This window comes from Elephas maximus, chromosome 6 (assembly GCF_024166365.1).
Source record: "Elephas maximus indicus isolate mEleMax1 chromosome 6, mEleMax1 primary haplotype, whole genome shotgun sequence".
NCBI lineage: Eukaryota > Metazoa > Chordata > Mammalia > Proboscidea > Elephantidae > Elephas > Elephas maximus.
The window spans coordinates 126,505,308-126,521,735 of NC_064824.1; the positions used below are offsets into that span (position 1 = coordinate 126,505,308).

At 37.1% G+C, this 16,428-nt stretch overlaps 1 protein-coding gene across 1 annotated transcript in view; it reads right to left on the reverse strand.

Annotated features, from left to right (window-relative positions):
- Positions 1 to 16,428, reverse strand: part of LOC126078362 (putative serine protease K12H4.7) — a 71,877-nt gene that overhangs the window by 719 nt on the left and 54,730 nt on the right. Inside the window, exons 6-8 of the mRNA XM_049888848.1 lie at positions 12,339 to 12,401; positions 10,655 to 10,853; positions 7,681 to 7,824 (exon numbers count right to left, since the gene is read on the reverse strand). Coding sequence (XP_049744805.1) covers positions 7,681 to 7,824; positions 10,655 to 10,853; positions 12,339 to 12,401 — 406 coding nt within the window. The remainder of the gene's footprint in view (positions 1 to 7,680; positions 7,825 to 10,654; positions 10,854 to 12,338; positions 12,402 to 16,428) is intronic.

The following is a 16,428-nucleotide window of genomic DNA, read 5'->3' on the forward strand; positions in this document are numbered from 1 at the left end:
GCTTGAAATTGGTCTTGATGGGAGTATTTACACCATGAAAATCAGCAGATGCTAAAAAATCAGTGCTTTTTTTTTCCCCCTTAAGGAGAATGGATTGATAAACATATAACACGTAAGCGTAAGATCAAATAGACAAAATCGATGGGGATTTAAATATTTGTCAAACGCTTTATTTTGCAGATGTGGAACCTACGCATCAGAGAGTTTAAGTGACTTGTCAAGAAAATTGCTAAGGATTGAACCCCGATCACCAGAAGGTCTTCACATGCTGGATTATGTAGCAAATGCCATCAAATATGAGCTCAGGGTTTTACAAATAAGCATCCAACCAAAGCAAAAACATAACAAATGGGACAAAGTATTTGCCTTAGCGTCCAACTTATGGTGACCCTATATGTTTCAGAGGAGAACTGTGCTCCATAAGGTTTTCAGTGGCATGATCTTTGGAAAGTGGATGACCAGGCCTTTCTTCTGAGGCACCACCAACCTTTCGGTTAGTAGTCGAACATGTAACTATGTGCGCCACTCAGGGATTCCAAGCATCCATCCAGTCGGCATTATTTATTTTAGGGGCAAGATGTATTTGCTGTTACCCACAAGTTTCCTTGCTGTCAAGTCGATTCCGATTAATTGTAATCCTTTTGGAAAGAGTAGAACTGCCCCATAGGGTTTCCAAGGCTGTAATCTTTAAGGAAACAGACAATCACATCTTTCCCTGCAGAGTGGCTGGTGGGTTTGAATGCCAGCCTTTTTGGTTAGCAGCTGAGTGTTTAGCCATTGTGCGGCCAGAACTCCTTATTTTCTTTTAAGAAGCTAAAATTATGTAATAACTATGAGATAGTGGAGTCCTATTCACCCATTGAAAAAACAATAAGAAAAACTTCTATGTACTTAGATGGAAAGATCTCCAGTGTACACTGGTAAAAGAGAAACAAGGAAGGTATTGGACAGTATATACATTATGCTACCTTTTTCTCAAAGGGCTAAGAATATATATGATTGTATTTGCCAAAAGCAGAAGCCCTGGCGGCACCACGGTTAAAGCACTTGGCTGCTAACCAAATGTGAGAAGTTTGAAACCACCAGCCATTCTGCTGGAAAATGATGTGGCAGTCTGCTTCCATAAAGTTTACAGATTTGAAAACAGTTTGAGGAAGTCCAACTCTATCCTAAATGTCATTATGAGTTGGAATCAAATTGCTGGCAGTGAGTTTTTTTTTTTTTTTATTTGCAAAAAAATACCACAAAGATGAACAAAAACTAATAGAGATGGCTCCCTAACAGGTTAGGAGGGAAACAGGGTAGGAAATTTAAGACTTCGGTTCCGTCTGTAGAGAAGTAAGCAAAGCCCCTCACAACTGACAGATACTAACTATGGAGTTTCCTATAAACATAAACACTTTTACAGAATTTCAAGTTCAGATGAGGTGACACCATGATTGTGATGAGATCATGCAGAAATAAGACACACTCTAATCATGTGTGAGCAAAGACAAAAACAATGACACCCTACAACCACAGGAGTCCTGGGTGATACAAACCGTTAAGTACTGGGCTATTAACTGAAAGATTGGAAGTTGAAATCCACCCAGGAATGCCTTGGAAGAAAGATACGGTGGTCTACTTCCAGAAGATCACAGCCATTGAAAACCCTATGGAGCACAGCAGCAGTCTGAAACCCATGGGGCTAACATGAGTGGAAGCCAGAACAGGTTATTATTATACAACAAAAGTAACAACCTATCATTTTCTCCAGGCTGATGTGCGTTGTTACTACTGTTCTACCATGACAGCTCTAGCCCCAATTTTTCCTCCTGCCTCTAGAATAAAAATTATGATGATTCTTGATCATTTAATTGCCTCAGCTGACTTACAACATTTAATTTTGACAAATGGCCAAATCTGAACAAGCCAAAATATGAAATGGTACTTCTGATGCATACTGAAAGTATGAATATCCAAGAATACATAATGAAGTTCAAAAAAAAAAAAAAAAGTAGGTTATTACACCAACTTGATTTTATTATCTAATATAATGAGTCATAAAACTCTATTTTCAATTAAAACAAAACACCAATTGAATACAAGACCAATTAGAAATGGGATAATAAGAGATGTGGAAATGGAAGTAAAGTGAAAAAGGCATATTTATCTACAAAATTTGACAGTACTTCAAATTCTTCTCTAGTTATAGATAAGAGCCCTTTTTTTTTTTTTTTTTTTTTTTTAATTCAGCTGCTGTGAAGAACCTGAAGATAAGACATTGACCTTCTTGCTGGGTTCTCTTAACTTCATTTTTGTAATTTTATAATTTTTCATTCAGCACACAGTCTCTGAACATCAGCCATATAGTAGGCACCATGGATTCAAAAATGAATAGGATCCAGTCACAGTGATCAGGGAGATTGATTCCTAGAGGGTGAATCCTAAACTTCCCCTTCACTTTTTCAATTCTGTCTAGATATCTGTGACCCAGGAAAGCTTTCTGTGTAGTTACTTGATCAATATCTGTCTCACATGTATGATGAGCAGCTCCTAGGAGCAGTGACTGTGTGCACCCTTACCCCCGAGTGTCCAGCTTAGCATCTGACACAAGTAGACCCTCCAGAAATACTTTTAAATGAATGTATTTGAGCACTCCATTTTACTAAGTTCTATGATAAATAAGGATTTGCAATAGCTTTCTCAGGGTTTTGAGGTCTTTTTTGAAATCATAAGAACTTCTATCTCCAAAAAAATTGGAAGGCAGGTGGTACAATGGTTAAAGAACAAGACTCCTGGTGAGACTCCTTGGTTTGAACACTGGTCCTGCCATGTATTACACTAGGAGTCTTAGTCTGGTTTTCTTAACCTCTGTATGAGTCCTTGGGTGATAACATCAGAAAGGTTGGAGGTTCAAATTCACCCAGAGGTGACTCAGAAGAAAGGCCTATCTCCCCAAAATAAATCAGTGATTTAAAAGTCTATGGAGCATAGTTCTACTCTGACACACATGGGATGATAAGGAGTCGGGGCCAACTAGACAGCAACAGGTTTATTTGTTTTATGTTCCATTTTCTCATCTGTGAAATGCAAAATGTGTTAACAATTACCCTTGATTGTTAGGAGGATATAATGAGATTACACATGTAAAGTGTGGCCTGCAGCGTCCAATATGGTAGCCAACATGAGCTACATGTGGCTATCTTGTTGTTGTTATGTGCCAGTGACAAAGTTTTGACTCGTAGTGACCCTATGTACAACAGAAAGAAACACTGCCCTGTCCTACACCATCTTCACAATTGTTGCATTGTTTTAGCCCACTTCTGCAGCCACTGTTTCAGCCAACCTTGTTGAGGGAAGCCCTCTTTTGCTGACCCTCTACCAAGCATGATGTCCTTCTCTAGAGACTGGTCCCTCCTGGCAGCATATCCAGATTATGTAAGACAAAGCCCCACTATATTTGCTGGTAATTAGAATTCTGGGTATACTTCTCCAAAACAGATTTGCTCATTCTTCTGGCAGTCCATAGGTATATTCAATACTATTTGACAACAACATAATACAAAGTCATAGATTCTTCTAAGGTCCTCCTTATTCATTGTCTAGATTTTATATGCATATGAGACAAGTGAAAACACCATAGCTTAGATCAGACACACCTTAATCCTTAAAGAGAACCCAAAAACAAAAAACCCACTGCCGTCGATTCCGACTCATAGCGAGAGAAAGCTATGCTTTTTAACACTTTAGAGAGAGATTTTGTAGATTTTCCCAATGAAATGTACCGTTTGATTTCTTGACTTCTACTACCATGGGTGGTGGTAGTGGATGCAAGTATAATTAAATCCTTCACGACTTCAGTATTCACTCCACTTGTCAGGATCTCATTTGTCCAACTGTGAGTTTTCTTTATGTTGAGGTATAATCTATACCGAAGGCTGTAGTCTTTGATCTTCATCAGTAAGTGCTTCAAGTTCTCTTCACCTTCAGCAAGCAAGGTTGTGTCATTTGCATATCGCAGTTTTTTAAGGAGTCTTTCTCCAATCTTTATGCACCATTCTTCATATAGTTCACGTGTGGGTATAGATCACTTGAAATATGGCTCATCCAAATTGACATGGGCTTTAAGTAAAATACACACTGGATTTTCAGTGCTTAGTATAAAAAAAATGTAAAATCATGTTAACTATCCTCTTATATGAATTAAAAGTTGAAATGAAAATGTTTCACATATGTTGTTAAATAAAATATATTCTCAAAGTTAACGTCATTTGTGGGTCTATGTTTGTATTTACTTGAAAATTTTATATGTTCGTCAAATGTATAGATCAAATTATACTTCTATTAAATAGCATTGGAAAAAATGGTGGCTAGCCCTGGTGCTGCAATGATTAAAGAGCTCAACTGTTAACCAAATGGTCGGAGGTTTGAACTACCAGTGGGACCATGGATGAAAGATGTGGCAGTCTGGTTCCATAAAGATTTACAGCCTTGAAAACTCTCTAGGGCAGATTTACTCTGTCCTGTATGGTTGCTATGAGTCAGAATCAACTTGAAAGCAATGGGTTTGTTTGGTTTTGGGTAGGTACAAATAAAATTAGATCCTTTTAAAAATAAGTAGAATCATTGTAAAATTTAGTGTTAGGCATTAATTCAGAAGTAGAATACAAAAGATTTGTGTCCGTGTGGTAAAATAATTCTATGCATAAGTAAGGCTGTCTGGTGCCCTTGGTACACTACGGTTGCCTATTCCAAGTTATTTAAGTATTATTCCTCAGAGTTACCAGTTAGTGAGCAATTTTTACATGTTAGTCTCTATGAAATATTTTATACTTGCCATCTTATTGAATAATATAGCCCTATAATTTGTGAATCCACCACCTGTCAATTTGTCATAGTGTGGTGGCTTGCATATTATTAAGATTCTGGAAGTTATGCCACAGATATTTTAAACACCAGCAGGGTCACCCATGCAGGATAGGTTTCAATGGAGCTTCCAGCATATGACTAGAAAGAAAGACCTGATGGTTTCTTTCTAAAAAGTAGCCAATGAAATCTCTATGGATCCCAATAGAGTTATTGTCTGATATAGTACTGGAAGGCTAGCCCCATAGATTGGAAGGCAACACTAGACTCAAGCATGCCAGTAATCATAATCGTTTTTTGTTATGAACCATTATGCCATTGTTATGAATTGGAACCAACTCAATGGAAGTAGCTGTAAAGTCTGTGAAAAATATATATAACGTGTAATACATAATATATTTTATTTCAAGACCTACCTCATGGTTTCTATTACGGCATTATACACAGCCCACTCTTTAATAAGAAAGAAATGGCAGTCAAAGCAAGAATGCAGGAATCGTATGCTCCCATGTCACAGCTATAATGAGCATCTCCTGCCTGGGGATATCCATGGGATTGTTACTCAGATCTGAACACTATCTGATACGTCTTGGTGGGTAAAGGGCAAAGATACCTTCAAGGAGAGATCAGAAAACTAGAAAATCTTCTAATGTCTGATGTTCCTGGAGGCAACACTGACCCTTTAAACCTTAGAGCTCCCTGTCCTGCTCTCATGGAATAGGAACTTGCTTAAATCATGTTTCTTGTCATTTGTCATCATTAAGGTATTGAAAATATCCTCCAACCTATCTCCTTGAAATTTTAATTAATCCCTAAAAGAATTGTAATTTTCTATTAAGATGTGATCTCATCCTTGATATCTATGCAGAGGCAAGTAAAGGGCATGAACAAAGTATTAGTCATGTCCCTGTTGGGATCACATTTATGCTGTGTCCTCTTTACAATAACACAAGAGGCATGAGGCTGTCTTGGTGCTGAATTTGTAGTCACTAAGCCAAAAGGAGCAAAACCGTTAGGAGCTTTGTATAAGGCATTACTCTCCCCACCAAGAATTTATATTAGGATCTCATCTCTGGGAGATACCATAGCGATAGTGCCTTCTGTTTTCATTACAAAACCAAGATGACCTCGTCCACCTTCTTATAAGGTAGACTTTTGGGCAAAAATTGGTTACTAGCATCATCTACACTATCACATACACCCATACATACACACACATTGGGAATGAGAGAAATTTCGGGTTAGCTGAAGTGAGAATAGATGAAGGATACTGCTTAGATGTCTTTTGAGCTAATCCCGGAGAAGACACAAAGAAGTTTAAGAGCCAAGTAGCCGGAATTTGACAGTATTCTTGATTTGGGTTGGATAATTGTAAGAATGGTAACTCCAACCCAGGAACTTTCTCAAATTCCTGCCACGAAGACTATAAACCTACTGTGTTTTCCCTCAAAGTTATTTGCTTCATGTGTTGACGGACCCTTTCCTTTCCTGACTTCCCTTTAGTGTGATATCTTTCTCCTTAATCTTATTGCATTCAGCAACAGCTATTTTTTTCTCTTCCACTCCTCACATTCAAGGTGTTCAAGCTTGCTGTTTCTGTTTCTTCACCTCCTCTATTTCAATGTACTTTGTCCTTACTTCTACTGACTCGTCCAGGAAAACACTCAGTGAGAAAGGTCAAGGTCACTAAACCCTATGACAGTTTTGACATTCTTATATTAAATTTTGATGGTTTTAAAGCTAAAAGTCATGGTGAAGGCTTCTGTAAATGTTATATTAGCATAATAATGAGCAGATTTTATTTTGCAGTGAAAATACACATTTTATACAGTGGCACAGAGGTTAAGTGCTACGGCTGTTAACCAAAAGATTGCCAGTTTGAATCTGCCAGGTGCTCCTTGGAAACTCTATTGGGCAGTTCTACTCTGTCCTATAGGGTCACTATGAGTGGAAATAAACTCGACGGCACTGGGTTTGTTTTGCTTTTGGTATATATAGATTATTGAGATTATTTTAAAACTAATTTCAGTAACCTCTGCAGGTAAAATGGAGCACAAGGAAAGACAGTGTGATCCAAGTAAGGTTACTACTCTAAGAACCAAGCTGTTGTGCTGGTGGACACTGATGTATCCAGTGTTCAGAGCCTTTAGACAAAACAACTTGTTTTAATGAGCAATTACATTCACAAAAGAAAGTGACCTTATATCACTTGATTATATGAAATCACATACACTTTTTATTTTTTTTTTAAAAAAAGGACAATAGTACTCATATGGTTAATTTTATATCCACATTAAATGTCTATGCTAATAGGTACTTTGCAGTGTGTTTCATTTTAGATGCCAACCAGAGGTTGAAATACTAATGAAGACTAAATGATCTACTTATCTCCTGCTTAGAAGTATTTTGTGGTTTTTGTCAATAACAACACCAAAAGCAATTTATTAATGTTATTGATAGCTGTAGTCAAGTCTGCCCCAAACTCACGGAGACCCCATACACAACAGAACTAAATGCTTCCTGTCCTGTGCCATTCCTGTGATTGTTTGCATATTAAACCATTGTGATCCCTAAGGCATTCACTGGCTGATTTCTATGAAGAGATTATTTTAATCTGGAAGCTCATTGAAATATGTACATAATACACAAAAGCCTCTTATGACAGACTGGTAGTAGCTGTACATAATGTGTATTGTCAGGGAATCCAAACCTGTTTTCCCACAATGAAGGCAAGAATTTAACCACTGAACCATTTTAGCCTCCTTCATTTATTATGACATGCTGACATATTTCATACTATTTATAGGTCTTTGACTATTCGCAATGTGTTACCTTTAATGAAGACAGCAGGCAAATCTTTACTGATATCCTTTGTGATTCCCAGAGGGTGCCAAGGATCAAAGGAACCATTGGGAAAGATGATTTTGCTTCCCGTCATGTTGAAGCCACCGTAGTACGCATTGGTCGATATAACACCTGTGTTCAGTGAATCATTATTGAACTTAGGGCCAAAGAAATCAGAACATTGTTGAAGAAAATAACTGCAAAGAAAATGAGAGAAAATTTTAGGTGCTGGAGATGAGGGTTGAGGAATGTAGAAAAGACATCTATGGAAAGAGTGTGGTGTTATTTATTTAGTTGTTTTGTTTTCCCCTGAGAATCTGAGTTCCTTAAAATAGCTAAAGAAAGATTTCTTCAGTTTAGGAAGGAAATGTATCTATTTATCTAGCTAGCTATCTAGTTATCTGTCTGACTCCAGCCTTTCCTCCTATGGGATCCATGATGCAGTATACACAGAGGAATGTGGCCAAAAAAGTACTTGTCTATCGGACCCTTGGTCAACTCAATGTACCATCTTAGCGAGGAGGCTATAGACACCACAGGCTGCTGTTTTCTCAACCCAGGGCTTCAAAACAAAAAAGCAGAAAACCCTGTTCTTTGCATTCCCAAGTCCATACTTGAACTTGGACTAGTAACCACTGTGGAAGAAAGAATATTCAATGCATAGCCTGCCAGCCTGATAAAGAAGAAGAGACTATAGAGGTAGTGAAAGTGAGAGACTACCTCCAATGCAGAGAGGCAGGCCCCAGAGCTACTCGAACCCACCCAGTTCTAGTTGTTCTATCCTGTGAGTTTAGAACATCAAAGAGAGACTAAAGAAGGGAACCAATCAAAAGGAAGGTTTCTCCTCCTGTGTCCTAGTAGCAAAAGCGATTTGCAAGGGAAAAGGGCTGAAAATGTAGATGGGCTTCTCTCCACACTGGTGGAACAGACACCTAAAGAAGTGAGGCTACAGTACGTGTTTGCCTCAATACAGGTACCTTCACCATAGATAGACATCACTCTTAAAAATTGTGCTTCAACTAATACACTAATACACTTGGCATAGACTGAGTCCTAGCTCCTTTCCTCATTAGAGAATTTCAGCCTTTGAACTTTGATGGTAGACAATATAGGCTCCATGTCAGGAATCATGCCTTGCTCTACAAACCCAGTAAATACGAACAAAGGATCAGAAAGCAATGAGAATCTAGTTTACTAAGGGTTATCTGTTTTGCTTCATACAGTTAGCAAACCTTCACTAACCAAAATTCAAAAGAGATGGAGAACTTGCTTTCTTTAGTTGCAACTTTTCTGTCACCCATGTTCCTTAATTGGGTTTTTCAATAAACACACAAAGTACATTATTGTTAAAGAGTATTAGATAAAATGACCTTCTAATGCCAGCAAGTATGACTAAGGCTACTAGTTTATTTATTTTTATGCATCCTCTAAAACCTGTAGGGTGTATCCTGGCAGATACTAGTTAAGGTACATTTGGAAATCTGAGATTTGGTCCTACACATCTTATTGGAATCATTTTTGATTTCCCATATTCTATCCAAAATATTTATACCTTATTTTTTATCAATTTGAAATTGGTGTATTTGATCGATTTATGTGTGGCATATTTGATCAATTTTAAGAAAGAAAAAACATGCAGTCATGGTTTGTAGTGACACACGAATGTGAAAATAGAACATCTACCTGAGAGGCAGCCCAGTGAAGGGCTGGTTCTTTGAATCCGTGGTCTGAAAGAACCCAAATTCAGTGCAAGACTGGTAGAAGAATTGCCTGTCTAGAAAGCAAAACATCAATTGATTTAACCAAAAATGATATTTTGGTCAATTAACAAATAAAAAGCTTAAAAGATTTCAGTACACATTTTTATATGATGCTCGTGACATTCTAAAACACATTCGATCTCATCATTATCGATATTTTTAGTCATATCTAATATTACCAGAGCAAGACCTGAAACTACATCCAATGAGAAGGAGATTTTGGCAAGGTCCCCACATGCTCCTAAAGTAATCCTAATTTTTTTCCTCAGGACCAGCTCTATGAGTACCTCGTTTCTGTCCTTCTTTCCACCCTCATTTTCCAGCTTCTACTGGAACATGCTCCATTCTATCTGCATCTGCCTCCAGTTAACTCCCCTTCAGGATGTCACAGGCTCTTCTCTATGAAGTTTCTTGATGGAAGGATGCACACTCAATGCCCCCGTGCCTCACCATCTCCACCTCTTCAGTCACGCTATGACTACAACTTCTCCCCCAGAGGTCACCAAGATTGGTGGGATGATATGGATCAATTCATCAATTTGTGGATAATAACTGAGATGTTCAGTTCATTTAAAGTCTAGCAGCTATGTCAAGGATTCACATGTCTTTGATCAATTTAGTTAAACATGTTAAGAACTATTCATGCTACAAATAGCCTGAAGTTGTAGTTACATTGGATGTCAAACAGGCTAATGATAGAGAGAGGGCCACTGGGTGGTGCAAATGATTTTTACTTGAATACTAACTTAAAGGTTGACAATTTGAACCCACCCAGCAGTGCCACACAAGAAAGCCCTCGTGATCTTGTCCTATAAAAGTTACTGTGAAGAAAACCTGTGGTACATTTCTTTTCTGTAACACATGGGGCTGTCATGAATGGAAATTGACTGGACGGCAACAGATTAGGTCATTTCAGAGTGCAACCACATTTGGAGAACTACTCTATATAGAATCTGAAGTGGAGTGAAGTATTTCGTTGGCAACGGTGATGCTAGATTAGTGTTAAAAAATACTACCGGTCAACTTTCTGTGTTCTGTTTCTTGCAATCCTAAGCATTTGGAATTTCTGAATCTTTTACTAAAGTGGTTTAATCTGTGTATATCCAGCTCTTTGACTCATTCACTCTCTGTTCCCATCCTTGAGGAAACCCCTTAGCTCTGGTTATTTTGTCACTTTTCATTTTCACCAGATAATGCTTTACCTATGTTAGGATCGTGGTGGTCGATGGAAGTGTCCAAGAGGATTTTCAGTTTCGTTCTGTAATGTGCAGCAAAGCAAGGCGAATATTTATCCTTGTACGTTAAAAGTATAATTCTAACATATCTGTGGTACGGTGAACCCAGTGAGGTGTTAGCCATTGCATCACAGAGTTCATCCATGCTGAATGAAAGCTGTTCTCCCTGCAAAAATCAAGATTCTGATTATCCTTAAGACAATATACATGGGATGGCTTTCAGCTCCAAATGGAATTGAGCTCCATTATTATTTTCAATGCTTTAAGTGATTGCTTTCAATTCAAGTAAGTTACAAATGGTCCTTGGTGACTTGGCCTAGCTAACCGTATTGCACCAAAATCAATTGGTTTTTATAATATACTGTATTTACGTAAGATGCTAATATTGGATAAAGGTGGATGAAAGGAACATGAGACTTCTCAGTATACTTTTTTTTGTAATTCCTTGTGGGCCCATAATTAGTTCAAAATAAAAAAAAATCAATTCAAGTCATGAAACAGTTAATTCCCTTTTTCTACCAGATGTCTGTCCTTACTTACTCTTTTTGGCAATTAACATGTCTGGGTTAGAACAGGGTGACCTGGGGAGTGAGGCTACCTTGGTTAGGTAACCCAGTCTCTGGACATGTTACTTAATCTCTGGCATCCCTTTAAAAAAGAAAAAAAATAATCCCTAATCTCCCAAAAAGGCTGTGATTTTTTCTAGCTATATCGAAGTTCACAAGTTTTCCATTTTAAAATCTGTCTTATTCCATGATGCAGTGGATCAAAAGTGTTAGAAACGTTAACATCTTCATATTCAATTTTTTTTTAACTTCCTGCTTTTGAGAGTTATTCAAAGTGTTAAAATTCACCATGTCTTTTTCTTCAGCCCACACAAGACAAAATTTCATTTTTTTCCATTTCCTTATACTTGTTACTATGGAATAGGTCAGACTCAGAGTACTCCTACTTAATGGGAAAGCTTTCTAAAATTTTGGACATGAAATGGGTTATTGAAATAGTTGTATTCTGTCCTATAGTGTATCCATTATTCCATTTTTGAAGAGTTTCCAAGTGTATTTAGAGTAAAGGATGAGTAAGATGAGGAAGTTGTAGCATATTAATAATTAGATAGCTGACATATCATCATTTAGTTTGATTCTCAGAATGGAAGGTTGTATGTATTGCTTGAATTCCTAAAAATACACCCACACCATGTGTGTCTTTCTTTACAACTAATTTTTGACACCTAGACAACTAGTGAATACTTACTGGGGCTTTTCTTTCTTTCTCTATATATTCTTCCCCCTTTCTTTCTTCTTTTTTTTTTTTTTTACCTTATTATCCTTTTTATTCTTATTATGCTGAACTGTGGTCTCAACAGGAAAAATCAAACTCACACCAAAATTATTCTCAATGCTTTAAGTGATTGCTTACAATTCAAACAAGTTACAAATAATCTTTGGTGACTTGGCCGGAAGATCAACTCCTGAAAACTATCAGCTCATTTGTATGGGTTGCAGAGTCTATTAGAAGCGAGTCAACCTCCCTCGTGCAAGACACATAGCTCATAAAAGCACTTGCCTTAAGACTTTTGGTATTCGTGTCAATATTTGGTTTGGAAGAGTTAACCAATAAGTAAGCTTTGATTAAGCATGCAGTAACTTACCAGAGCAATTCGAGAACATGTGGGAGGTATAAAAAGTGTACCAGGTGTACTAGGACTAAGGATCTAGTTGAAGAAAAGGTACATAAAATATGAAAACAGTAATTAGAGACTCTGGGAATTGTGAGAGAATTTTGAGAGGAGTAGAATCATGAGAAAAGCTTCTTGAGGAGGTAGGAGTTGAGGTGGACCTGGAAGATGGTGTAAGGTTTAAATAAATAGAAGTAGAGTGCATTTGTATGATTTAATTAATATGAAGTATCTATAATAGACAAAGGTATAGAGATTAGTGTTTAATAGTGGTCACAGGGCAAAGAGGGAAAGAGAAAGGGGAGAATCATTTTTTAGGTAATACAGAGTTCTTGATTAAGGGGATGGAAAATTTGGCAATGGATATTGGTGATGGTTACACAACATATTTATGTTATTGTTTTTTTACTGAAATGTACATGTGAAAAATGTTGAGATGCAAAAGTTAGGTTTTTATATGTATACAATAAAAACCAAAATTAAAAAAATTAGAGTGCATTGTGGGAAAGGGGAGCAACATGTCTGAAGAAGTTGTGGCAAGGATGTGCAATGTTTAAGAGGTAGTCAGTAAAACTGGATGTGTGACACTGACTTAGCTACTTAACTTCCTGAACCTTAGTTTGCTCATGTGATGCATGTGGACAATAAGAATAAGCTAATCAGAATAACTCATATGTTTCCTGTGAAGATTAAATGAAAACAGTCTTAAGATAATGCCTGGAACACAGGTCTTTCAATAAGAAGCAGCATTATTTTCATTACAATTATTATATTTCTTCTTCCACTTTTTTTAATTGTGCTAATGGTATACGAAGTAGAACATTTGCCATTTCTACCATCTACACATACATTTTTTTTTTTACACATACAGCTCAATGGTACTATGATTATCACGTTGTTCAATAAACACCATGTATATATACACACATATTTTTTGAGTCGAGACAATCCAAAAAAAAAAAATGATAATATCTATTAATCGTAGAATATGATCAGGTATTGAACTCTTACATGTTTGTTGATTGTCTTTTTCAGAGGGTTACAGGTCTGTGTAGAAAAGTATTTAAAAGATCAGTAACATTTTTATTTCAAATATGCTACCTATTAAGAACCATGAAAGTTTTAATGTTGATGAAGGTCAAATCTGTTGGCAGAATCATATACTCCTTGATTTACACTTAGTGAATTGTCTGTGGATTTAGGAATCCCTAATGCCACACTTGGAGTTCCTAGGTAGTGCAAATGGTTAACAAGCTCTACCGCTAATTAAAAGGCTGGAGATTCAAGTCTACCCAGAGGCATCTCAGAAGAAGGGTTTAGCAATGTACTTCCAAACAATCATCTAATGGAAATTCTGTGGGCACAATCCTACTGTGACACACATGGAGATGCTATGAGTTAGATCAACATGACAGCAACTAGTTGATTAAACCCTACATTTGCACAGAAAATCTGAAGCTGGATACCAACACAGAAAGGGTTGCTAGAGAAAATGAGTGTGAGAAAAGAAACATATTTATCCTTTTTTAACTCATTTTTCTCATGTTTAATAGGACTTCCCTATTGTGGGATTATGGGGAAGGGCAAGGAGATCCCTGGTGGTGCAGTGGTTAAGAGCTCTGCTGCCAAGCGTTCTACTCTGTCCTATAGGGTCGCTATGAGTCACAACTGATTCAACGCCAATGGGTTTGACTTTTTGTCTTTTTTTTTTTTGAATAATTTTTATTGTGCTTTAAGTGAAAGTTTACAAATCAAGTCAGTCTCTCACATAAAAACCCATATACACCTTGCTACACACTCCCAATTACTCTCCCCCTAATGAGACAGCCTTCTATCTCCTTCCACTCTCTTTTTTCGTGTCCTTTTCACCAGCTTCTAGCCCCTCCACCCTCTCATCTCCCCTCCAGGCAGGAGATGCCAACATAGTCTCAAGTGTCCACCTGATCTAAGAAGCTCACTCCTCACCAGCATCCCTCTCCAACCCATTGTCTAGTCCAATCCATGTCTTTTTTAAAAGGATGGACATGAACAGTTAGTTTAGAAGATAGAGTCTTAAATTCCACTTAAATTCCATAAGAATCACCTGAGGAACTGAAGCGTGGTTCCCACTCTAGAGGTTTGGCAGTGAGACCAAGGCATCTGCATTTTTAACATGCCTTTCAGGTAACTGTGCTGCAAATTGGTCTTCATCTTAATTTTAGAAATTCTAGTACAGGTGAACCCCCTTGGATGCTGATATTGAAAGAAAAAACTGCTCTCACCGTGCGGTCTATATAGTGACATTTCACAGGATTTGGTTTCATTTGGCATAGCTAAAGCCCTGTTAAAAGAAGGAACAGAGTCGCAGTGTTTGCTTGAATGAGGGAAAAAGCCTTGAAAAATCCATAATTTGCTGGGCATCATCTGTGTTCATGGCTTCACGTTAGATAGCAAGGGATTAATACATATTCCTCTCTTCTACTAGGCTTTTCAACGGTCAAATATAAATGTGAATTTTCTTACTAGAGTTGTATGTTATTTCAGCAGAACAAAAACTGCATTAATTTCAATCCCCTCACCTTCCCTTACAGCATATAAAATTTTTCCAAATCCAATTTTAACGTATTAACAGAAAAAAGGTAGATTTTTGCATAAGAAAACTCTCTGCTGAGGGTTTTAAATGTGTAGTTGGCAATCCACATATTCCTAAGTATATTTTGATATTTCAGCCATGAAGCAAAAGGTACAATAAAGTCTCTTACAAACAATAATAATCTGGGAAATGTAAAAAAAAAAATAAAACGTTAAGAGTAAAATCTATCCTTGATCAAGCCCTTTGCAGTCACTTCTTAACTCCAAAGCAGACCTCAAGAAATTATTGGGTGTCATTCATTGAAATCACCAAGCCAACAGGTACTGAGGGAAAGAACCCACCCTGTGAAGGTAAAAGTTTGAATTTTAATGAGCATGTTAGCTTCCTTAAGGGTTCTTTCAGGAAGACACTATCCTGCCATCAGCTGCAGAACAGTCTTACATCTTGGCTCTGCCTTATTTTGTCTATGTGACTGTAGACCAGACACTTGGCCTCTCTGAGAATTGGGGTCCATATCTTTAAAGGTGCATATAACATTGCCCACCTACGAGAGTATCTTAGAGTAAATGAGATAAAGTGCATGCACCTGTCCTATAGAGTGCTGCATCATAGTTGTGATGATTAAATCTGATATTAACCATGACAGAGGGAGAGAGAGAGGGAAAAAAAAAAGCCAGTGAGGTTAAATTGTTAACTTAATTTGTAATCTTTTAAAAAAGAAGCTAAGAAAATGTATATATTATTACAGTAGTCAACATATAGGTATTATTCACAGAAACTCACACTGAAATCCTGATACAGCCCCTTAGTAGACTGGTGTTTGGGCCAGTGATTTCAAGCCTGAGCTCCTCATTTGTAATATAGGACTAACATAGAGATACTGTAAGAATTTTTGTTAGAAAAAAATATAAAATATTTAGCACAAAGTCTGGGAAAGAATAAGCCCTTGGCCTGTAGAAGTTGTTATTAATATCATTATCTCATTATTATGGTTATTCATTAACAATATAGAATAGGTCATGGCCCTTGGAGGTTCATTTCTAGGGAAACATATTTTGGTACAAGTCTCTTACATTTGCAAAAGATCAAATTGCATGATCTTGGCCTGACAAAACAACTATCAGCCTCAAAAATAATCTCTAAACTGTTTTCCAGACCATTGGAGGCTAGAGATATAATATCTGGGTTCTAAGTCCTGGAAGGTTTGTTATCTTTGCTGAGAGATCCTGACAACCAAATTGGAGACCAAGCATGACAGTTACAAAGTCAGGAAATTCTTCATTGTTTTGAGTAGAAAGAAATTAACACTTACGCATTGTCACAGAGAATTATCTGTACCTGAAGTATTATTTTAATTCTGGTGAAAAATGGGCATAGCATACCATTACAGAGATTTAAAAAATGCATATAGAGTAAATTACTAAATAAGTACTAATTATTAAGTAATAAAAAAATCCTGCATGAAATTCAAATTAAAAAACAGATATACAA